The sequence below is a fragment of the Mauremys mutica genome, chromosome 10, assembly GCF_020497125.1.
Source record: "Mauremys mutica isolate MM-2020 ecotype Southern chromosome 10, ASM2049712v1, whole genome shotgun sequence".
NCBI classification, from domain to species: Eukaryota; Metazoa; Chordata; order Testudines; family Geoemydidae; genus Mauremys; species Mauremys mutica.
In genome coordinates this window covers 6,543,565-6,569,621 of record NC_059081.1, presented here as the reverse complement: position 1 = coordinate 6,569,621, position 26,057 = coordinate 6,543,565, and the positions used below count along the sequence as shown (strand labels likewise).

Sequence of the window (26,057 nt, the reverse complement as noted above, 5' to 3'; positions counted from 1 at the left end):
GTAATCCGGAAGCTATGGCATCATCATGTATGATATACAAAAAAATAGATATATATCAATACCATTATCCCTTCCGGCACCTCTTTTGGTTGTATTCCCTGTGTTGAGTCTCGCAATTTTGGGTCTCGCCACACTTGGTCTGTAATAGGAACTGTATGGCCTAATTCATTTTCCTACATGCCAAGGGAGCCACCAGCTGCTGTTAAAATCTGCTTGTTGTGAGGACATGTTAGCATCAGTTCTGAAGGAGGCTATTTACCAAGTATCTCTGCCAGAAGTGAAAGAATTAACTATGTGTGTGTATGTGCGCGCGTGTACAGACAAAAACATATGTGCACATATGACTCTTAATGGACTTAGGGTCATTATTAGTGGTAATAGAATGCCCAAGAGATAAATTAGCTATTGAGAGTGTCCTGTCTTGCCTGAAGTTTGTATATAGATGTGTAAAATCAAAAGAATTACTTTTACCCTTGGGCAGGTTTTACCACGTTCTTCTTGCTCTTTAGTGACCGTCCCAGCTTGTATTATTTACCCCTTGAATTTATCTGTATTGAAGCTTTCTCTGGGCATGTATCCTTCAGCACAGGAAGATTTATACATAGAGAAAACAAAACATGAGTGTGATATATAAAAATAGGGTGACAATCTCTCTAAGTAGCCCTGAACCTTTGTCTTCCTGGCAGAGACAGACTGTTGGTCATTTCCTCTAGGGTGGTAGACACTGAAAGAAGCTCTGGCTCTCCTTTCAATGGGGAACACACCAGCTACTCCAGGGATGGCATGGAACAGCTGTGGCCCATACTGTCCAGGCTTTCAGGGGTGTCCATGTTGTAAGTTATATAAAGGTTATTGCTCTCCAGTATGTGCTACATCCCTTCAGTTGGACAATGGCACTCGTCTAATTTTATATCAGTCCTTTAAAATATTTAATTAACCTAGTCAGGAAAATACAAGCTTCCCATTGTTTAAGGCCCCAATTCAGCAGAGCACATGATTAGATCCATCTCTATCCTGGAAAGCACTCGAGCATGTGTTTAACTCCCATTCCTGAACTCGGGCCAGAAATACAAGCCAGTAGTCAATCAAGGAGATAAATAATGCCACTAACAATTGTTATAATTGTGGATACATGCATGCCTACCAGTGCCCTCACTGTATCTCTGATGTATTGTACATCTCTCTGTATTGCAGCCATCTATGAGCAGTCGTGTGAAGCCTATCGTCACAAAGGGAAGACGTCTGGTTTCTTCCATATTGATTCTGATGGAAGTGGACCGCTTGGACCGTTCCAGGTTTACTGCAATATCACAGGTAAGGATACTGCGTTGTCAACAATGTATAACATTGGCTCTAAATGTCTTATAATGAAATGTTTTTTGTTTGTATCATTAAGAGAACCTCAGAGTTGTGGATATTTTGATGGTGGGGAAAACATGCATCAGATTTATAGCTTTTGTGATGAAAGTTAAATTTAGAAGGATTTCCACTGGCTAATATCAGCTAGCACTACAATCCAAGCTTGTATGATTCCTACAACTCAGGGTAGAGCAGATATGCAGGCCTTTGCTATGGCTAAAAGAACAAATTGTGCTTAGTGAGAGGATGTTGTTGCATTTTTCATAAGCATCCTGATTTTTAATACACTCTCAGTATTATTTTTATGAGATCTCATAAACTTGAAACCCAGATTTGTTTCTTAACTTAACTGTTTCTTTGGTACACTTGTATAATAGCTTCTTATTGTAAGGTTCAACTCAATTATGAGAGAAACAGATAGTTAAGTAGAAAGTCCAGTATGTAGACTTCCGCACCATCTGCAGTCTCTGCTCAAAGCATAAGGTATTCCTTACTCAAGTAGCCCCACTGACAGTCAGTGAGACAACTCACGTAAGGGTTTGCAGAATGAGGACCTTAATTAGTACAGAAAGTAACAGGACGTCCTTTCTCTCACTAGAGAGAGGTGGTACTTTTCAGGTTAGGATGAGCTGATTGGCAGTCACTGGGGGGGGAAGTCACTCTGGGGCCATGACCTCTCATAAGAGCCTCATTATGCTGAAACAATGACATTGTCTACCATTACGGAAAGATTCGTGACTGAGGGAGATGGAACCTTCTCCAGAACTGGGCCAGCACTGTAGAGCTCACAGCCTAGTGAAACAGGAATTGACCACTAACCTCATTGCATTGAGCTAATTGTAAAGCACACTTTTTTGTCCAAGCTTTTCTACCACAATACCCTCACTGACACCAGTGCTTTTTTATATTCAATAGTCATTTTAAAAAATAGAAACCAATGCCCCTAAGCCTGCCTCATACCACCAGGGGAGGAAATGAGAGATATCCATTGTAATTTCTTACACTTAGGAGCAGCTCAGATGTTGCATAGATCAGAGCCAAGGTAGGAACCTAGAAAGATAGTCTTTTGGTTATGACTCTTCAAGTTGTTGTCCTATAGTTTAAAATAAAATGCAGATCACAAAAGAGAATCTCAGTTAAATCTCCCCTTAAAGATCTGAGTGCAATTCACATGGAGAGCTGAATGTGCTTGTCTGAGAGCAGATTTTGGCCCTAAAACCTAGAGACCAGTTCTCTTCCTTCTCACTCTGTTCAGGGAGAAGCCAAAATATAGCTAAGGACCACAGCTGACTGAAAAGGGGAAGGAATGGGGGCCATTCCCCACTCTGCACTGGTTACTTTCACTGGCCAGGTACAGATGGGGGACCATACCATACTCTCTGCTAGGCTGGTAATTGTGGCTGCATTAGGCAGCCGCACATCCCCTCCAGATTCAATCCAGGGCACAACATGAGCCTTTACATTGCTTCCTCAATCAACTCATACTTAAAGTGTCTCAAATTAAATTTTCATGGTGATGTAATTGGGCAGTCATTATATGTTAATTAAACACACACAAGTTAATGATTAAGTATGTTTTTATTCAGGTGTAACAAATATTTAATAAGTGTCGTTCAACAGTTGTTGAATCTCAAGTATTAAGGCAGAGTTCCATCTTCTCCTCAGGATGGTGTTTTTTGGACTTCAGTATGGAGCCATAATTAATATTAATATTTATTATTACTATATGTTTACATTACAATGCATAGCCAATTAGTTCATTTTATCATCCATTTATCATTGTGTTATTTGGTGTTGTGCTCAATTCATATATAATACATGTATGCTAAATAGATGTAAATTGTAGTATTATAGAAGTATAAGATTGACAAGTATTTAGGAGTGATGAGTGTGTATTAGGTATATAAGTAAAGCCTGGCTAGAATGCAAGGCCTATAGGCTAAGGCCTGTAAGATTTTTAGCTCAACAAGACTAGGCCATAGGTTTAAGAATTCTTGACATGAGTGAGTGACCTAGGAATAACCCTAGGCCAGTAAGGTCACAAGATTACTGTAGAAATTGTGCCAATAGGTTATATTACAGAAAACTAGATTACATTAGACTGCAATGTATTGTCCAAATCCATGGGATACCTGATTATAACATCATGGAATGTTCTGTCCCGACCACACGTTACATATTGTGTAAAAATGCGGATGACAATAAGGGAAACTAAGAAAACCTGTGAAAAACAATATTTGTAGGGTGTGGAATTACAGCTGAGGAAAAGAGCATTGAAACACTCATGCATATGCATTAGGTATTAGATGTGGTCAGAACAATGATATAAAAGAGGTTGCCTGGTTAGGTAAAAGACGGAAGACCCCAAGAGACAACTCTACGGGAAACCCCAGCAGGGATCATTCCTCTCTTGAGACTCATATATTGAAAGATCCTAGAATACCTTTGAGGATGTGAGGGTAACTACAGCCTCAGTCATTGCATATGTTTTTGTAGGATTTATATATTCATTGATAATTGTAACTTTAATTATTGCTTTAATAAAACGTGTAGTAGTACAGATAATACTTTGTACTTGTGATTGTGTCTGCGGTCACTATCCTTGGACTTCGTGTGTTCCTGGAGTCTCCAAATTTGAGAAAAGCACCAGAGGTGATTTTCACATTTTTTAGCATGAAACTGTAGCAACAGGACCTGAATCCTTGGTAGTTTAATATAAAATTACTAAAGTAACTTTAAATAAAAAAGGCTATAAATAGCACGTGGGCATTCATCCAGATGGGACCCCATAGTACTAGACATTGTGCATACACTGAGGGAGCAATAATTCCTGCTCCAAAGAATTTACAGTCTATGTCACCAAGGAGAGAGAGAGAGAGAGAGACTGTTTTCTTTGAAAATGTTGGATTTTTTTAGTGGAAAGCCAGAAATCTCAAAGCTGATTTTCTTTCTCTTAATATTTGAAAAAATTGGTTGCTGAAAATAGTAAAAGTTTTGGGGTTTGGTTTTCCAGAAAAAGGTTATTTTTTTTTATGGGGAAATAAAACCATTTTCCAGCTAGCTCTATAATTCTCCCCATTTTATAGATGGGACACTGAAGCACAGAGAGAAAATGACTTGTTTATAGTCACCAAAGAAGAGTGAGGCAGAGCTGGGAATTGACCGCAGATTAGCCAATCTAGTTACCTAACCAGAAAACCATCCTCCCTCTCTGTGCAACTAGTTTATTGTTATTGTTAGTGTAGTTCTGAGAATAGGTGTAGAACTCATGCCCCAAAGAGTTAGTCTGAGAAATTTAGGGGTGACATGAAGCTATGGAAAATCCAGATAAAGGAATAACATGTTGCCTGTATTCGTAGTAGTGTTATGAACTAATTACTTTGCATTGCAGTGGATATGACATTTTGAAGCGGGGATTTCAGTGAGGAGAGGCAAATCATCTGAGATGAACTCTGCCATGAGGTTTTGAGAGCAGAATTTATCCTACGTATGTAGCTAACAATCAGTAACAACTACAACTAAATGCATTTATTCCTATTAGATCAGATAGGGACAATGGTCTTAGTTATTAACTGGGACTGAATTACAATTGCTTTTCCAAATGATGGTGTCTAATTTGTTTAAAACACCCAGTTGGTTTGGGATCTAGACATGGAAAGGTACCAATGTGTTGTTAGTTAATATACATGATTATCTATCTAATCTTAGTTATTTCTATGCAGCATAGCACTTTAGTAGTCACAGGCACTGAACAAAAAATCTGAAGAACGCATAGAGTGTGTGTGTCTGTCTGTGTGCTTCTGAGATAGAATACAGAATATATGTTCTATTTTCAACATGGCAAGAAGTTAACGGCGGGGTGTCTCACGATGCCTTGTGTAACCATTGTTGTTCATTATATTAATTAATGATCTGGAAAAATGGCTGAACAGTGAGGTGACAAATTGCAAATGACACACTATTATTTAGCTTAGTCGAGAACAGAGAAGACCCTGGGGTACTTTATAAGGGCCTCATCTTGAAGGTTGTGTTCATTTCTAGTTACTATTAAAAAAAGACATTGTTGGAATAGAAGGTATTCAGGGACAAACCTAACGAGTCACAGAAAGACTTCTATGCAAAGAAAGGCTGGAAAGACTGGGAATGTCAGGTTTAGACAGGAGATGTGTAAGAGGGGGCATATAGTGATGTTGGAGAGGTAAATCAGGTGCTTCCATCTGCATTTTCACATCATTCAAAACAAAGAGACATTTAATGACACTGAAAGGCCACACGCTTAATACTGGTAAAAGAGGAAATACTTTCATCCAGCACATAATTAACCCATGGAACTCATTGCCCTGAATATCATTAAGCTTAAAGCAGAGCAGGATTTTAAGAGAATTTCAACATCTGTGATGGATAATGAGAACATCTACAGTTGAATTAGAGAGAGAGAGAGATGTCCGCTGTAGGCAGGTCATTCAATAATTGTCTACTATTAAATTCTCTTGCACTGGTCTGAACTGCTGTAGCATTGGTGATGATTCTCTGAAGCTTGTTCTCTTTCTCTTCCTGTTTGAAGTCTATTGATCTGTCTTGTGTATTTCCTCACACTCTCCAGTACCAAGTCTATAGTCATGCAACCCACAGATATGTACTTGTATTGCTACTCTATAATGGAGAGTGTTTAAAATGACCTCTTCACACCTCCTAGGGAATACATATTATCCTCAGTATCTGAAAGATTTGGTGATGATGAACAGCATGATACCCCTCCTCTATTTCTTTAGTTCTTCAGTTTTGTTGTACACAGACCCTGGGCCATTAAACAACACTTAGAAGTTGGTATGACAAGATCAATGCTTAATTTTATCTCATTCGGTTATTTATCCATTTTTATGGAGGTCCAGAGCAAGGGAAGATGAGAGTCCTCTTCTGTGGCTCTTGCTGCTAGTCTGAAATTTGTTTGGGATACTCCCATAAAGGAACCTTGTGTTAGAGAATAAGAAATGGTCCCTATCTGTGGCTGAACATTCCTCTTTTTGTGCATTAAAATCTGAACTTGAAATGCAAATATCAACTATCTTGTAGAGCCAAGGAAAATTTTAATTTTCCATCTTTCAGAATACCGCATACAAATCATATTTAAGGTACAGTCATAAGCAGGGATTGTAAAAGTTGCTGCAGGAAATGGATAATCGGACATCTAAACCATCAAAGTGACCCTTGTGATTTATAAAATCACTCCTAATCTTTTTTCCCCCTCATAATTCCTGCAATGCTCGACACTTTTATTACATTTGAACCAACTCGTTTACCTGCACCCGTATGTTATATAACCAATTCCATGCAGAAAATAAGGCCTCAGTCTATCAAAGGTCAAAATTGTTCCGATGGTCAGTTGAGATTTCAGGCCAGTCAAGATGCAGGGAACCGGCAAAAACCACATTGATATTTACACAGGATTTTGGATTAATAAATGATTCCGATTTGCATAAATCATAGGCAGCCATTTATAGTTCATTCTGTTGCATCATCTGTTCTTTGCCTTTGTTTACTAGGCCTTATACCCACACAATTCCAAAGAGACAATCCTGGGTGAGCTGCCATGATTGTAGGAGTGCCATTTTCTCCAATTTTTATACAGTTTATAATTTTATACAATCCAGCTGGTGGTGTTTCCTTCTCTGATTTTCTGTATTTTTCTTGGAACATAAGATTGTTTCCACACAAATAGTTTTAATAGTTCTTGCTTCGGTTGCTAACTTGCAACCTACGTATTCATGTTAAGGACGCATAATTCATACCAGGCCTTAATAACCTATCATGTATTACATGGATATATGACTCCCAATATATATTGATATAGATAGATATGTCCCAACAGTCCCCCTTCTTGATACATGATTAATGCCATTAATCATTTTTCCTGGTGCCTGCTGGCCAACTCTGGGAGAGATTAAGCGTCTTCAGTGTGGTGTAGGTCATTGCATCCCTAACAGAGTAGGGCCCCAGGTATTATATTGTCAGTATCATCAGGGAGAAAAGTCAGCCCAAGGCCTGGTGGTGGGATTGGAACCCACTCAGAATTGTTTCCATGCAGATGCATTGAGGAGTTCAAACGCTGGGTTGAAGTGTCACCAAATGGATGAAAAAGTAGGAGGAGGCTGAGTATGGAGAGAGAGCTTCACAAGCACACATATTTTGGGAGCCAGCAGGGAAAGCTAGAAAAATTAACATGTCAGTTAAGTGGTGGCTTTGACATTTATATTTTAAAGTTTAATGAACTGGGGCTGTTAACCCTTTAAGAAATTGCCTTTTTATGTCCATTGGGGAATCTATATTTACGTGCTTAACTGCTGCCACAGCTAAAAACAATGCACTATGGGAGGGCCAGAGCGTCTTCTCAGGTGGGCACATGTTACTCTTGTAGTGGTAGGGGCAGCTTTAAGGACAAGATTTGGCATTCTGTATAGGACACCACAAAACAAATACATCCTATGAGCGCTCTGAGCAATTTTTCTCTTGCTCGTGTAGCATTTACCATATGTTTGGCTTGTTGGCAATTTAATCAGTCTGAATAATCTTGTTTTGTGACAAACCTCCTAAATCACGGAAGAGTGATTCGGTTCCATGGGTGAAATGTGGGCTACGGAGAGATTTCCAGTTGAAGAATAAAAATGTGAATTAAACAATACAGAACTCATTGAAAAACAGTTTTCCAGCTGCTCTAATTCCTCCTCTCCCCTTCCCCCCTCCCCCGCTCCATTTTAATGTGTGTGCCATCGAAGACAACAGGGAGAATTCCAGCAGGATGATGGAGGTATTGGTGAAGCTAGACTGAGGGTCTGAAATGTGCTGAGGGTCTGAAATGTGCTGTAGCTAGACTGAGGGTCTGAAATGTGTTGAGGGTCTGAAATGTGCTCAAGTCCTGTGCTGTAAAACTATCTCAGACACCATAATGTCCTAGTAAATTGGACCATTAAATAAAACTGCTAAATCATAAAGCTGTAGCATTATCCTGAAATTAAAGCATTGTCACTTCTGCATTTTGGAACGAACTAACAAGCCTTTAGGAAATCGGCTTTCGAAGACTGAGTTTAAATCTTCTCGGTTCTTTGGTAGGATTTTGGCTGCCATCTCGAAGTGCTTTTGCTGCCTTTTAGCTACAGCATTTGAGACTGATTCAAAATTTGACCAAGAGAGTAATAAATTAAATAAATCTGAGATCGTGGGCGGGGGAGAGTGAAACAGCAACCCTTGCTTAAAAATCTGCTTTCTCATTCCTTTTGTAAATGCACAACAGCCGAGGGAGAGCTTATTAATTAAAGTCAATGTAGAAAAAATACAATAAGGACATTAAAGTGATAATGATCTTCCGTGGGTTTTTTTAAATAAAGAATTTACTTATCTTAAGGATCACATAGATGATGGGTGGTAGAAACAGTGGTACTCTGCTTAGTCTGTACTCACAATCACTCAATAATTGAATGTTTCTCATAGAAGAAGAAAACCTACAAAGAAAGAAATTCCAGTCTCAGTATTAATGGCCACCTTTTCAAAAGGCTGAGGCCTGGGTCTTTGCAGAGCTGTGCAACCAGGAAGCTACAGGTGCAGATAGCTATTTCCACTGCTGAATACCTGTTTGTATGTGGAGTTGCTTCAAATGTGAGTGCAGATAGTATATGTAAATACAGATACACATTTTTGCATTTCTGTCTAGGACCTCTGTCTTTGAAAATGTGGCTCTTAAAAATCATCAGTAGGCTTCAGAATAAACATCAGTTGAAATTAGTCAAGGTAATTCACACCACTCCCATAGCTTTTGTTATAGGCAGGCAGTACTTTATCAGGGCATGTTTTCAAATTTATACCCATGCAGGATAGCACCCTTTAATAATAAAATAAAATTTAAAAAAAAAAAAGGTTATCGTGCAAAAGTGAACAGAGACACTGGAGAAGTGTTAGAGTAGCAAGTGTTAGAATAGCATAATCCACTCTGCCCGCTACTGCAGGATGTGAAATGAGAGGGAGGAGAACATGAGACAGCATGAAACCTGCTCTGTTGTAAGTGACGTATTCTGTGTTCCTCATAACCTGTATGGGTCATTCAATTTGTTGCTTGGACACTTTGGAATGGTGACCAGGATAAGTAGTGAACTCTTAACCCAAAAATAAAGAAAATATCTGTTTGCCAGGTCTAACAGTTTGTGTAAGACACCCAACATTCATGTCCATCAATGTCTCCTGTAATTTTCTCCAACTTTATTCACAAACATCAGTCATTACCACACTTCCCCCGATCACTCAATTACTTTAATAGATTATTTTAATTATCTTTTAATATATGCATTTTCTGCTACTGAAAGAATCTCTATTGATAGTTCCAGATGATGAAGTCCTGTATAACCTAGTGGTGTCTTGTCTGACTATATTCTAGTATTTGCTAATTCCTCCAAAAACTCTGAATGTTTTGAACATAACAAAAGTTATTTGATATATAATAGCTTCTGGCACTGCTAGGATCACTTTTACCATCAATGAGGGACTTTTAGACTCAGTAAGATGTATGCCAGCAATTATAACAGCAACAGTGAAGTTCGTTGAGAAAAGGTACCCGGTACTCCTTCGTGGTTTGACTACTTTTATATGAAACCTAATCCTGAATTCCTAGTGTCTCCATTGTAAAAGAGAAATTGTGTTCAGCCAAGGACACACCAATGGACAAGGAGCCCAGATATTCAGAACTGTTTGAGAGAAATCCATGCTCATCTGCATCACTCTGACTGTGAGTGGCCAACTGCTGACCCGGTTGTCTAAATAGACTTTCTAACATGAGACAGACTAACATCCTATGTTAATAAACTCCCCCATGAGAGCAGAGAGGAGCTCAGAAGTATCTTAAAAGAAGGCCAGCTGGTGGCAAAACCAGCCTTGCAAGAGGCAATGAATACATTGGACATCACTGCCAGGTCTATGGCCACTGTATTGACCATGCAACGAGCATCATAGCTCAAAACTTTGGGCATCCCTTCTGAAGTACAAACCACAACTGAGGACTTGCTTTCACAGGCTAGGAACTGTTCAGCAAGAGAACTCACACTAACCTACGCTTGCTGAAAGATTCCAAAGCAACTATACTATAGGAATTTATGCCCCTCCAACCTACTATAAATCATACCTTCCTCAACCACATCATCAGCAAAAACAGCATATGCCATCTTACCACAGACAACTTGCGTACCAGTCCAAGAAACTGCTGCAGTATGGCACAGGACAACAAGCTTCCTCAACCTCAGTGGTGCACAGTGCTCCTTCAACATGTAAGAATTGATGAGATGCACACAGGTAGTCTGCGAACTACATCCTTCAGAAGCCCCCTCACCCTATTCCATTGGGCATAGTTGAAGATTAAGGCTGGACATTTTCATCTGCAGCTATACCATCCCATCCTTTCTCTGCTCCCTACTCACTCCCTTCCCCAAACTCTCTTCAGGGACCCTTCTTACAAAATCCTATTGCAAACAGAAGTAGCTTCATTGTTCCTTCTTGGAGCGATAAAGGTGGTTACCCATGAATACAAGGGAAAGAGCTTCTACTCCCATATTTCCTTTTTCTGAAGAAGACAAGGAGTCTGTCCTATCCTAGACATGAGAATACTCAACAAATACATATGCCATCTCAGGTTCAGGATAGTAAACCTTGCCCCTCATCATTACATTGCTCCAAGTTCAAGACTGGTTTGTGGATCTGGATTTAGAGTATGTGAATTTCCATATAGCTAACCACTCTGCCACCAGGAAGTCTCTAAGATTCACAGTGGGGCCCAACCCATATCAATACAGGCTTTTGCCCTTAGATTCTGCATGGCATCGAGAGTCTTCAACAAGTGCCTGGCAGTAGTGGTAGTACACATAAGGAAACAGGGAATTCATGTCTGCTCATGCCTGGATGACTGACTGATCAGGAGCCGGTCCCAGGAAGACCAGAGTAGCCCTAGAACATATCCTTTCCCTGTTCTCTTAGCAGATCTATTGGAGAGAACTTGCCTCTCACACCATTTCAGATGGGGACCCTACTCAGCTCGCAATCAGCATGCACCTCTATGCCAGAGAACAGGGTCAGGTTCCTTCAGTTGGTTGTGCGCAACATAAGGACAAGACTGATGACAACAATTCATACATGCCTGGGATTACTAGGCCATGTGTCTGTGTGCAAGTATGTGATACTACCTGCCAGACTTTGCCTGTATTCTCTACAACACTGAGGACTGTCTATTCCCCATACAGACTTATGAATAAATGGATCACTGTCCCACCTCTAGTCCTGTGAGAACTCATGTGGTGGCTGGTCACCCTGAATATGAGGAAAAGGGTGTCCTTTTGGGCCCGTCCCCGATGATGATGCTTATTAAAAACTCAGGGACAGGCTGGGGTGCCCACCTGAACCATCTCCAGATGCAGGGTGCCTGATGTTACACATAACCATCCTGGAACAGAGTGTCATCAGGATGATCTATATAGCATCTGTGAATCTCCACAGTGCAAATCCTGATAAATGACATGTCAGTGATGCACGGTATCAACAGACATGAAGGCACTTGATCATCCTCCCTATTGTCTACAGGCTGTTGAGCTTTGAGAGTGGTGTCACTGATGTTGGGGGAACCCACAGTTTCTACACCTTCCAAGGGTCCACAATGACCTAGCACAGCGTTTCTCAAACTGGGCTCCATGAACCTCTGGGAGTCCACAAGGGTATTCCAGGAGGTCCGAGGGCCATGCTGATCAACCACTCCCTCTCTCTCCCAGTGCCTCCTGCATGCTCGGGGGAGGGGGAAGGAAGAGGAGGGGCGGAGTGGAGCGGAGGCGGGAAGAGGTAGAGTGCGGTGGACCTTGGGGGGGAAGGGGTGGAGTGAGGGCGGGGCCTGAGTCTGAGCCAGTGTTGGGGCTTGGGGGTCCGTGACAAAATTTTAAATCAAAATGGAGATTTTCAGGTTACTAAAGTTTGAGAACCGCTGACCTAGCAGATTTTTTGAGCAGAAATGTGGTAACCAACCACAAGTGATCACTGTGGAAATCCCTCATATACCCAATATTTCACCAATGGGGGACTCAACTGGCATTTAGCTCTCTCAAGGTCCTCCTGGCCGCAATATCAGTGTATCATGCCTCAATTGAGTCACATTGTCTTCTTGCACCGTGTAGTGTCAAGATTAATTAAGGCCCATCTTCACACCTCCCCCCAACCCAGTTAGAGACCTGACTTCCATGTGGGATCTTAATGTTGTCTTCTTGTGACTTATAGAGTCTCCTTTGAACTGTTCTTGGAACTATCTTACCATCAAGATGGTCTTCTATAAGTTGCATATCAGCATGGAGAGTCAGTGTGAGCCACCGTACTTGTCATTTCACAGACAAGATGCACCCCATGTTTCTCTCTATGGTGGTCTCAGAATTCTAGCTGAAACACTCCATTTTCCTGCCAGTCTTCTTCCCGAAGCGACACTCGTTTCTGGGAGAGAAGAATCTTTATACCCTGGACATATCCAGAGCCCTGCTTTCCTGCCTCAACAGACTAAGTCTTTCTGACTCTCTCCCCATCTCTTTATGGTCATATCCGGTACATCAGAAGGCCAAGCAATTTCATCCCAAACTCTTACATTTGATCAGACAAAGTATTTCCACCTGCTGCTAGCTGGATAGTGAGCCGCTGCCTCTGAACATCAAGGCATGTTCCACTCAAGCATATTCAGAATCTTCACCCTGCTTCAGAAACATGCCCATCATTGAGTTCAGCAGGACAACCACGTAGAGCAACCCGCTGACTTTCAATAAACATTATGCACTCAATATGGTGGCCACAGCAGGCATCAAATTCAGAAGAGGAGTGCCGCAATCTCTCTGATTGCTATGGCCAAGATTCCCCACACTCAATGCCCAAACTGCAACATTCTCGAAGAAGAAAGAACTGTCATTTGCCCTACAATATAATTATGGTTCTTCCAGATGTTGCAGTCATGGCTTCTCTGCTTTCTATGCTGTTCAATGGTAGCACAAGGAGGCATAGGGCACATTGGGAACCCTGAGACACCATTGATCGAAAGAATCTGGTATTTTTCTTCATGTTGTTGAGGGCAAAATTAAATCTCTTCTGTTGGTGTATGCAGTGGTGTTATAGTTATGATAATGTCAGGATATTGGAGCGACAAGCTGGGTGAGGTAATATCTCTTGTTGGACCAACTTCTGTTGATGAAAGAGACAAACTTTCAAGCTACCCAGAGCTCTTTTTCAGATCTGTTCGGTTAGCTGTGACACGCTGCAAACCTTTCCCAAACCTAAAGAAGAGCTCCATGTATACCTCAAAAGCTTGTGTCTTTCCCTCACAGAAGCTGGTCCAATAAAAATATTACCTCACCAACCTTGTTTCTCCAATATTCTGGGACCAACACAGCTACAACAACACTGCAAACTGGATCAATTGGCATACAGCTATAGTATGTTGGGACACCTTTCCTCTCTGTAGGCTTCCGTGTAGGATCCGACCTTTTAAAGTCTTTTCTACTGCCTCTTTTCCCTGTTTTTGTAAAAGCAAGAGCAAAAAGAGAGAGAGAAAATTGAGACTATATAAAACCTAGGCTGTGGTCTGCCTCAAGTGGTTGGTCACCAACTCATAAAATGTACAGCATACGAGCAAGAGAAGGAAATGTAGCTGTTGTGGTTGGGGTGAAGAAAGTGGTGACTTGCACCCATTTATATGTAAAGTTTCTGCTTGGTGAGCTTGTTCTGTTATCAGTGTAATGTGCCGAGGCTGTGCATTTTATGAGTAGCATTAGTGATATATAGGGTAACAAATACCTGTATCTCAAATAGACAAGGTGGGTAAGGTAATATCTTTTATTGGCCTAAGGTCTGTTGAAGTTCATCCAATAAAAGATATTTCCTCATCCACCTTTTCTCTCTAACATCCTGGGACCAACAGGCCTACACCATTGCAAACAATGGAATATATCTCAAAGAGCAGAAATCAACAAGGATCTTTGAAGTGGCACGTCCAGGTTTGACTCCTTGTTGGTAAAGTACTGAGCATAGGAGAAGGTGCATCAATGGATTAAAAAAATTCTTAAAGGTTAGTATAAATTTCTCTGTATCCCCATCTCCTCCTGCCTCCTCTCCCAGAACTACTTCACTTCAACCTCTCTAAAATACAGGTATGTGAGGGACCGACAGCAAACCCAGATGCTTTTTCCACTCAAAGCCGGTGACAGAAATCCTGTAGTAAACCTGCCATCTCCACAGGCTCTGCTGGGGAGAAGAGAAGGCATGGTGCATTAAAGTTCAAGTCCCTGGGGAATAGCTCAGAACAGCTGTAATAACAATCCCAATGAGAATTAACGAGCAATCACAGAGGAAGATGAGAAAGATCTGTCAGGTCATCAGTGCAATCCACTTGTCAGTGCAGGTTTGTTCCCTATGCTACATTTGCTAATGGTTTGTCGAGACCCTTTTTAAATATTTCAGTTAATGGGATTTCCAACACACCCCCTAGGGAGGCTGTTTCATAGTTCTAACGCCTTTCATCTTTTAAGGCAGTTTTTCCTAAACTTTTAATTTAATTCTGTTAACGCTTGATCTTGGTTACCCACACAATGTACTTCTACATGTACTAACACAAAGCTCTGAAAGCCAAGTATGGCTAGCCAATTAGTGCACTTTATTGCACTTCTTGAAGGGAAGTATTGCCACTACAATGCACGTTGGTTTTATTACTATTATGTAGCAATTGACTCACGTTTCCATTCCATCTACGTCTTCATCAGCCGGTTAGTTCTCTACTCTTCTGTTGGCTCTACAATGACTTTACCAGCAGTGCGGTGGGAATGGTTATTGCATTTAGAGTGGGATTTTCAAATTAAAGCTGGATGGGGAATGGTTTTCCCACATCATGAATGTTTCCGAGAGTTTAGAATTTTTCCCCATTCCATTTTAGGTTGAAACTGAGATCAGTGAAAAATGAGAGATTGAAAGAGATTTCCTGCTTCCCTCCAAGAGTGGCCTGGTAGTTAGGGCATCCACCTAGGATGTAGGAGATTTGGATTCAAATCTTTGCTCTCTCTGAGTACCCTACCAACAAGGCTTTTGGCTATTCTGGGGGGGTCTCTCTGTCTCTCTCCCCCCTTATCCCTTGCCCTCACCTTGAAATTCCTGGATCTGGGAAACCTTTCTCAAAGTTTTGTCTAACCCAGGACATCCCTGGAAAGAGTTTCAGTTTTGTTGACTTGAAATTGTCCAGCAAAAAAATCATTTTGTTGAAAAATTCCCAACCAGCTCTACTTCGTAGACGCTCAGTGTTTGCACATCTGTGTCCCCAGTGAAGTCAGCGGTAAAACTCCCACGGACTTCAATGGCAGCAGAGTTAGTGCTGAGAGCTTTTGAAAATCCCTCCCATGTGGTGTTAGTTTTGGGGAATGTGGAAGAAAAACCGAGGGACTCTGGCTGACATGGATTACTGCTTTGAGATGCACAGCAGGCATGGGAGGAGGTCTTAGGGCAACGTGTTGCATGCCTTACTTGGAAGCGTTAGGGATGAGTTCTGTTAAGCACTTGAATTTGTAGTGATTTTTTCCAGCTCTTAGCTATGTTTCATATATTAAACATGCACAAATATTTTGATTATTAATGTTCTAATTCAGCCCCAAGGCTCTGAAAGTAACATCCCTGATTTTCTCAGAATCTCTGAATTGAATTATAGATGTATAAGCAATCTCTCTCTCTCTCTCTCCCCACCCCCCATCTTCATAGAACTGATCACAACATTCTGAATGGATGCACAGATTACTGGTCGCAAACTCTTAGACTTTCAGGGCTTGCTATAAGGCATTGGAACTGTATTTTCGTCTAGACATGAAATCAGTTCTTGAAGTTGACCTTCTGTTAGGGAGCAGGATATGGAGGTAATGCCTAATGGTCTGAGCTGGAGTCAGTAGCCAGAACGAAGGATTACAGCTGGAAGCCGGAAGCAGGAGTCTGAGCCCTGGGTCAGAACTGGAGTCAGAGGCCAGAGGTCAGAGCCAAAGTCAGAAATCAGAGCCTAGGGGTCAGAACCAAGTTACCTGGAGTGCAGTGAGGCCGGGGAAAAGGAAAGGCAGGACTGGAGCAAGGCTGGGAAGAAGCAGACACAGGAGCTGTCACAGTCATGGGTGAATGCTTTCAGCAGCGAGTGTGCTGCTGCTGTTGATCTTAAGGGCAGGTCTGCTACTCCCCTGAGTCAATCGGGTGGCTTGGCCAATCAGGCAGCTCAAATGGGGCCCACCTGCACTTGTAAACTGCCTGGGTGTTAATCTAGTGGATGAGCAGGCTTGCTGTAGGTAAACTCCTGACACTTTCTGTGCCACCTCATTGTCACTAAATATTCATGACTGTCTGTCATCCAAGTATCTCCATGCAGATAATAATCAGACAAAAAGTTAAAACAAACAAAAAAAACCCCATCCATTCAGTGACTTACACACTTACTAGAATTCTACCTAATCCACCAATTTAGTGGAATTTATAGCGCCCCCAATCACCAGAGCATCTAGTGGCCACAAGTTGTTGTATTTCATGCACAAATTACTGGTTGTAAATGTACAGCCTGTGTGATGCAGAAAATCAGACTAGAACATCTTAGTGGAGCTTCCGGCCTTAAAATTCTATTTTTTTAATTATTATTATTTTTTACAGTTTACCTTTTTAGAACATATAGGTGAGCAGGGTCATTCTCCCTATGTAATAAAAAAAAAAGGAATCAACTGCATATGTGTATTAGTGTAATGCTAGTGCAAGTATCAGGCCAAATCCGGCAAATATTTATTGAACAGTTAGTGTTTACTACCATCATTAGTCCCATTCACTTGAATGAGACTACAAACACTCCTCCCAGTAGTAACTGTTTGAAGGGTTAGGTCCATAGATTGCATTTATTTAAGGCCAGATTCTGTTTTCTTTACTCTGAGAAATACCTTGCTCTGCAGGTAGCCCCACTGAAGAAAATGGGATGACTCACAGAGGCCCTGATTGAGAAAAGCACTTAAGTACACGCCTAAGTTTAGGTATGTGGTTAAGTGCTGTCCTTAACTAGGGTTGCAGTAAATGGGAGAAATCTGAGTTTTGAAGAGTAATGAGAGGTCAGATTTCCTTCAAACTACCACAGTCATAACTGGCCAACATGGATTTCACCTTGGTTTTAACTTTCTGCTGAGATTTTTGTTTGTGTCAGGTGACGCCTATGAGTTCATCAGTAATTAATGTATTGTTATAAAAGAATAGTCTTGCTTTAAAGTCTTGAAATGTTTGCAAACAGGCCTGACTAATGTGTCTCCTCTCATGAGGCTAAAGACAGCGGAAATGCATCTCCGTTATTCCAGATACCTGGCAGGGCAGCGTCCACAGGATCCAGGGAAGCTGATGTTTTATCTCGGACTCAGCAGATTCTGTAACATCAGCCCCAGTTTGGTCTGTAACTCGGTTCAGGTAGACATGGCCGTTTGCAATCCACACTTGTTTGGAGCAGCTCTTTATCCCAAGGAGGCTGTTTTGAGTCCAGGGAAATGCTGCTTCTGTGTCTAATGGAGAAAAACATCAGGCTTCAGCTACTCTTTGTTCCCTGTTTGCTGTAAAACCCCTTTCATTTTCTTTCGTTTAACAGAAGATAAGATCTGGACTGCGGTACAGCACAACAACACAGAGCTAACCAGAGTCCAAGGGGCTGATCCTGAGAAACCATATGCCATGTACTTTAACTACAGCAGCAGCCTGGACCAGATTGAGGCCATGATAAACAGCGCGGAGTACTGTGAACAGGAGGTGGCTTACCACTGCAAAAAGTCACGTCTGCTGAACACCCCGAGTAAGTGCCACAAACTGAAATCATTCCTTGTTAGCTGTTATTGATTACACAGCAGGCACAGCCCGCAGTGCGACTGAAGCAAAAAATATGGTGCAGAGTAAGGAGCATCTGTCTTCACACACAGGGGCTAGCATTGCACAGAGCCTGACATGAGGCAGAGGGCTAGGCAATGGGATTCCACAATGCTTGTACACCCCCCCCTAAAATAAAAAAGGGCCTGAAGGTTTTCCTCTTGACTAGGATATGCTTCTCTCAAACCACAACAGCTTTATTTAACTGACTTTAAAGGCAAACAGTCGCGTGCATTGTTATTGTTTGTTTTACCATAGTGCCGAGTGGCCCTTGTCACAGATCATGACCCCGCTGTGCTCGGTGCTGTACAAATATGGAATGCAACTGCAAATCCGAATAGAGAGCAGCTGAACTGCTCCAAATTCCTGGAGTATGCACAGAGGGGAAGGCTGCAGTCCTTCATGAGTATCGGAGCCAGCCTGAAGCATATGGAACATAACGACTCACCAGGGCTTTTGGTAGCTCCGCACAGTTTCTCAGACAAAGCTAATTTCCTTTTCTGGCAGAAGGCTCAGATTTTCTGGCCTGATATTTCATGGTGGCAGGAAGACCAGAGGGAGGAAATACTCACTGCTTTATTTGCTCTTGTAGAGCAAGTCCCTAATGAATATCCTGGGCAGTTACCTACCCATAGGCACCCTGTTAGATTCAGGTAGTTAGTTATCCCGGGGAGATGTACAGTGATAAGGGTGGCTGTCTGCATACTTGAAAATCCTCTTTTTGTTACTTGTTATTCGTGTGGTATCCTGGTGCTTTGATTATCAGACAAGCAATTCTATAGATTTGTCAGTGAGTGAAAAGCTAATCCTACTGAAGTGTCAACCAAGACTTAACGTGCTGTTGCATGGGGATTCTTTTCTGTCATGTTTTGTGTATACAGCATAATGGGAAGCATTGGCATGTATTGAAATCCCCAATTGGTTACCTGCAAGACAGAAAACCCATGTGTCCACGGGGCAGATAACCTGACTGTTAGGTACATTTAAAACTGTGAAATAGACCTCTTGGTATATGAAGAATTTGCCAACCGAAAAAGGACTACTCAGACAAAATCGAGAAATATGTTAGTATTCAGCACCATAGACAGAGCATGAAGGAGGAAAAACCCATGGGAAGGAGAGAAGGAAAGAGGAAAACATGTATCCTATTTTAGCTGTAGGGTGGAGGGTGAGAGGAAAATATGACTTTCCTGTCCTTTGTTCATTACTACATCCTTCTAGTGATCTCTGGCTGCTTTATGTGATGCTGTTCCTCATGTATTATCAGTACACTGGCTACTGATCTTGTCGTGAAAGCCGTGATGCCTGGGCACAATAGTATACATGGATGTGAACTGACATATACATATATGTATTTAGTGCACAGATACTACAGAGATACTGCTACTACTACTAAGAACCTGATGCAAATTACATCATGATTTTTTTTTTATAATCCTGAATATTAACAACCATGCTCCAAGGCGTAAGCCAGCCACTAACTGACATGGTGAAAAGAAAATTCCCTATAGACAGATAATTCTGTAGTTATCAGTGAAAGCATTTTTTGCACCTTCCGTTGACTCATAGAGTGCTGGCCACTGTCAGGGAGAGGATACAAGCAGAGGTGGTCAGTAGCATGGCTGATTGTCTCAGGTTGGCAAGAAGCCACGGCACTGTGCTGTGTTACTGGCAGTCACAGCATTCCAGTGACCATGCAGCAGTTTCATAGCTCATAGCCTGGTTCTCTAATTCAGATTTGTTCAATGAACCAGAAAAACTGCCGAGCCCTGGAGGACATAATCCAGAAGGGTAGATGTGACCAGTTTTTTTCTTTTTCCCCCCATTCTCTGTTCTTTAATTACATTTGACATTTGTCATCCAGGGCGTTGTTACTAGCCTACAGCAGTGGACTTTAGGAAGACATGGAACATACACACAAATAAAATGTGTGAGCTCTTGAAATGACAAGATTTCGGGGACAGCTGGTTCTTGGTTATATATTAAATGGATTTAAATGATACCCCAGGTTTTTTCCCCAAAAAACCTCATATATCCAAATCTCCGTGTTAGCTGAAATTTGTGCTGAAATAAAATGTTCGCGGTGCTCTTTATTAACTGATATACAAGTGCAAATAATGCTAGCACATGATGGAATTAAGACTCTTGGGGGATTTTCTCTTGCCTCTGCCTCAGTTGTGTGACACCTGGGAGGAACCTGACACCTCTCTGGCACAAAGGTGTTGTGTGAGGCTTAATTAAAGTTTATGAAGCATCTGAGATCCTCGCCTCCAAGGCAGTATATAAATGCAAATGTGTTGTTATTGGTATTCATAGATTCAAAGCCCTGGCTGGGATGATTTGGTTGGGAATTGGTCCTGCTTTGAGCAGGGGGTTGGACTAGATGACCTCCTGAGGCCCCTTCCAACCCTGATATTCTATGATTCATGGATTTTAGGGCCAGAAGGAACCATTAGATTATTATGTCGGACCTCCTGCATATCACAGGCCATTAAATTTGACCTGGTTACTCGTGTACTGAATCCAACTTGTGTTTGGTAGAAAGGCATCTGGGCTTGACAGGGTGGTAGTTGCTTTTATTATTATTCTCAATCTTGTAAAAGATCTGGGCCAATTTTGACACTGGATTTTTTTTTAAAGTCAGATCAATTTACTTAGCCTAGTGCAGATCATGACAATAAAGCATAATCCATGACCAGTGTATCTAATGCTGGCATGTTTCAAAGAGGAGCAGTATGGAGATTCCTGTTTTTTCTTCCCTTCATGACTTCACTCAGCAGTGATGATACATGCTGCTACCTGTCAGCTCTTTGCAGCTCTGACTTGGCAAAACATTAATCTAGCAGTGAGGCATTGGGCATGCTAGAAAAGCAAAACTCACTCAGTTCCATTAAAACAAAGGAAGGTTTTTGCATTCTGTGGAGTTGCTGCAGCATATGTCCATGGATTTCTTTCTGCTCTCCCTGCTCTGTGTCCCTGCATATGTGGCCAGATCCTCAACTGGTATAAATTGGCTACTCTGATTTATATCAATTGAACTTCAGACTTATAATCTGTGCCCCGTTGATGTAAGAACCTTCTCCTCTGCAGCTCCGACTGTCTAGGACAGGCTTATCAATTTTTGCTCATATGTGAAATGTCAGCTGAAACCGTATCTGCTTGTGTGCCACCAGCTTAGATTTTAAGTAACCTGTATGCATGTGTGTCCATGAAGGATGAATTGATTTTCATGGCATTGGACAGAATTAAAATTCATTCTTATTGTGCAACAGTTGTTGCAATCTAGTGGCTAGTTGGTACTTCTAAAGCCAGTTGTCATTGAGGGGTGTCCAGCTCACAAAAGCAAACATTGTATATCGGCAACCTCCTTGATAGTCAAGGCAAAACAGGGACTCTGGAGACTTGCTACCATCTCACCGCTAGAAGCTGTCCATCGTGTCAAGAGTTGAGATCTATTAGTGGAGAATTGTGGGGGAAGCTCATACTGCTACTGCCGAGGCCATCCCTTTCCTGGGGATTAAGAGAGAACTTTAGTTCCTTGGGCAGACAATCCAGCATCTTTGAGAACATGCCAAGTGCTGAGAAAGAGAAGACCCTCTATCTTTCTCTCCTTTTCTCACATATAATGGATGCTTTGTCTCATATACTGGTGTCTTCTTGTAATGCTTAGCAAAGAGTCAGGAGTCAAGTTGTTTAGAGAGATGAGAGCACTTTCACTAACTGAATGAGCCCTTTGCTGGGTCTGAGTCTGCTCAGGCATCTAGAAGCAGCACTGGGCATGCTCCGAGACTTAACCCATACATTAGTCTAGTCATTCCCATATATCCGTTACATGACAACATTAAGACATTTACTGCATATTAGTAACTGGGTAGCTAAATTTACAACACCCAGGGGCCAGTTTCTCCAGCGTGCAGTGCACCAACCTAGGCAGGGATTGAAGGAGGAGAGCAAATTCAAATAGGAGAGTTAAGAATTGTATTTTTTCACCCTTTTTTTTTTCTTTCCTATCTCCTCTCCTTCTCTGGGTATGCTTTTCATCACACTCTTTTACCTTGAGTTAGGGCTTAGGCTCCTCCCTGGGGTAAAAAAAGGGTGTGGAAAGCAGCCACACCAAATGTATTGTGCACCTTTACAAATGTATTGTGCACCTCAAGTTAATTAGCAATCAGTTAACTCGAGGTAAAGAAAGCTAGTGTAGACATACCCTGTCTTGTTTGCCCCTCCAGTGTCAGCCTCCCCAAGTCCCAACAAACCAATATTTCATCTAGACTAAACTGTTAATTGATCTGGAAGGTTAATGCCCAACTCAAATTTTGAGGGGAATTTGCTGATCAGAGGTGCTCTGTGGCAACTTCTTGGGTCTACGTAGGGGCATGCAGGGGTTTAATGTAATTCTGCAGATACCAAGTTTGGCATTGGTTCACCACTGAGACCCTCTGGCATGTCTCTACCCTGCCTTAAACCTTTTCCATGTCAAGAGAGAGCGTCCACACTCATCCAGGTAGCTATTTTTCCTGTCCCATTCAGTGCCCCTTCCCTGAACCTCCCAACCACTCTGCATTGCACATCCTCGAACACAAGTTATATCCGGTCCCTTCTGACTGTGCCTATGCAGCACATCCCCAGTCCGTTTTGCTCTTGTTAATTATTGCAGTGGACTGGTATTTTCTGGTTAAACTCCAGTATTGCTTTAGCTTCTTAACCATGCTCCCATTCTGAAGCAAGGAGGACAGACTGTTTCCAACCAACTTTTAACACAAAAGTAATGTGAAGTGATGTCAAAAGACTGATAACAAGCAAATAATAATTTGTCGTTATGCATTTGCCCACTGTTACTTCTTCACCTTTGAAAGATAATTTGCATGTTATCATCCCAGGTACTTTACTTTGCTATTATATTACCAAGAGACAGTTTGTTATTGTATAAAACAATAGAGATCAGGGCAGCCTGCCCTCAGAGAATGACTCATCTTTGAGAGTGGCTGATGGGTGTCAGGTGTAGATTGTGCAGTGCAATTATGACTGGGTAATTAGAATCTTCTTCCTGGGAATGATTGACTAGAAGTCTGTGTTATCCACTATCCCACCTTGCCTCTCCACTCCAGAGTGGCGGTGCTAACAGCCCCTCGCAAGCATTACTCTAAAACCAAGCTATATTTAGAGCACCTGCAACACAGTTTGCAGCAAAAATGTAGCACAGAGGATATCGGTCCACTTACTTGCAGAGAGAGATTTGGAGAGCTATTTTAAGCTATTAAATTGTGGGCAGGTTGCAGATAATAAAATACATGAAACTTGATCATAGCAAGAATAACCGGCTTTGTGAGGGAGGTAACTGACCACTCCAGTTAATTGTGGGCATTCAGGATGGTTGCTGGCTATGAAAATCTATTCCAAAACTCTTGTTTTCTTAAGTACAAAGAGAGGTTTACTTGAGAGAGAAGGGACAGGAGAGAGGGATTCTGTCCCCAGCACTCTCACTATGTAGCTACCAAGTTCTCTGACAGGTCTTGTGGATGTGAGCAGGAATATCATTTTTTTTTATGGGAGAAGGGGGGCAGTTACCCGCCCCCCCAGCTTGTTTTGCTCCCTCTAGACTTCCCATAGGTCTATATGCTCCACTTTTGCATCCCCATCGACTTTGCAGGATATAATATAATCACGTGTTATGTCCCCATAAAGGACATTCTTTCACTCCCCTCACCTGAATGTTTCTAAACTGATGCCCCTGCATGTAAGTGAAGTGAGTGAGTGTTTTGTTTTGCTTTTCCTGATCCCACCTGCCTTTCCCTATCCAATAATAATAGATTCATGATAACACTTGGCATCTACATAACACCTTCCATTTGAGGATCTTGAGGTGCTGTCACCTACTTGTGGATTAAGAAAGAATGATTATCTCCGTTTTCCTGATGGGGAAGTTGAGGCAAAGAGAGATGAAGTCACTTGCTGAAGGTCCCCCATGGCAAAGCTGGGAGTGTGAGCCAAAAGTCTGTCCTCCTCCTCTCTTAGCTTTCAGTGTTTTTGTCTATCTCTCTCCCAATCTTTCCCATTTCCTCTTCTCTTCCCCATTGTATCTCCCTTTGCTTGCATCCTGGTTCATTTCCCTGTCCCCTCACTTCCCTTGGGCCTTTCCCCTGATGGTCTGGTCTCCCCACTCCAGTCCAATCCTCCCCTTGAATGTTACCACCTCAGGTCATATCCCTTAATGCGCCCAGCCTGCCGCATCTCTCTCTGTCAAGCCCCTGACTCTTCTGCCCATACATGCTCCCTCATGACCCGCTCTGGGGTTGGGGTAATGCTGCTGCGGTCCAGGAGGCTGAGGGATGAGCCAGAGGGTGCCGTTCTCAGCCTACACATCTTCCCCTCTGCCTGGCCCATTGTGCTGCACTGCGGGGTGCCGTGGGGGAGCCCATGGAAGGAGCAGAGAGAAGGATATTTGGAGGAATCCTGGCTTGGCAGCGCCAACCCGAGATACCCATTGTATGGGCACCACCCAAGATCCTGAAGTCCAGAAAGAGCTTTGGCTCTGAAAATCCCTTACCTCCAAATGCCACTGTGGAAGGCTACCGTGTGACAAAATGGCAGGAAATGTTGGTGATTGCGGAGAACCTGGCTCCCCAGAACAACTGCCCCCAGGCACTGACCCAAATGAAAATAGCGGTGTGCTCTTAAACCGAGCGAGAGATGAGGGGATGAAAGCTGGGGACAATGTGACCATGGAGAAGTTGAGGAATGACCCGAAACGTGAACGTGGAGAGGATAAACGAATGCTTGAACACTGCCTGATGCAGTTCCCCCTGTCAACAACTTGCACCCCTTGAGGATGATGAAAAAAACCCCTACAGCCCAGGAGGGGGAGGGAGTGTAGAGGAAAGTCCATTCCTTCCCTGCATCCCAGCTGAGGAGCGACAGCTGGGACCAGTGATAGAGCTCCTGATGTGTGATGCTATGCAGGTATGTCTCCATGGCAAATATCAGCAAGGCGCTGTCGTTTGCATTAGCTCTAGACATACTTAGTATCCAAGTGCTTCTCCGCGCTGTGGCTAACAGGCTGATGAGGAGGGGCTGTCTGAGAGACCTGTACAGTGATGTGCCTGGTTGCTCACTAAACAGGGCTGTGACTTAAGATTCATTATCAAGTGACTCTTCCCCACCCCTCCGTGCCCCCGGACAGTATTTTTGGCTGATCTGAAAGAGCTCTCCTGAAAATGCACTGCTTTGTTTATGGGAGTCTGTGACAGAATTTACCCAGAAAATAAGTTTGTAAGACCCCCTAAGGTGAATAATTTCTGAGTTTTGCAATACACAAAAAGCACCTTCTCTAATGTGCAAACAGCTTGGTCCAAAGCCATTTAGCTACAGAAGAAGGCAGATTTCATAAAGAGATACACATTGAATCATGAGAGCTCTAGCTTGGGACTTGAGAGACCCAGGTTCAAATCCCTGATCTGCCACAGATTGCCGTTTTGAGCCTGGACCACATTAATCTCTCTGAGCCTCAATTTCCCATCTGTGAAATGGGGGTAATAGCATTCTCCTGTCTCATAGGGATGTTCTGAGGATAACTACATTAACGTGTGTAAGGTGCTCAGTAACAGGGAGTGGCAGCACAGTAAGAGAGCCATCCCTTTTGTCGTTGCTGGATAGGATGCTGGAAGGCATATGTTAGGCTTGTTAGTATGGAATCTAGGACGTTGGGGTGTTTGTTCTGACTCGGTGTATCTGGTGTGCCATGCTTCCATCCCTCTTGC

General features: G+C 42.3%; 1 protein-coding gene across 5 annotated transcripts in view; it reads left to right on the top strand.

The window, feature by feature from the left end:
- CNTNAP5 (contactin associated protein family member 5) overlaps positions 1 to 26,057 on the top strand; it is a 398,232-nt gene that overhangs the window by 270,040 nt on the left and 102,135 nt on the right. For all 5 annotated transcript variants that reach the window (XM_044978589.1, XM_044978588.1, XM_044978587.1 and 2 more), the window contains 2 exons: positions 1,195 to 1,314; positions 18,029 to 18,229. In XM_044978589.1, the coding sequence (XP_044834524.1) occupies positions 1,195 to 1,314; positions 18,029 to 18,229 (321 nt within the window). The remainder of the gene's footprint in view (positions 1 to 1,194; positions 1,315 to 18,028; positions 18,230 to 26,057) is intronic.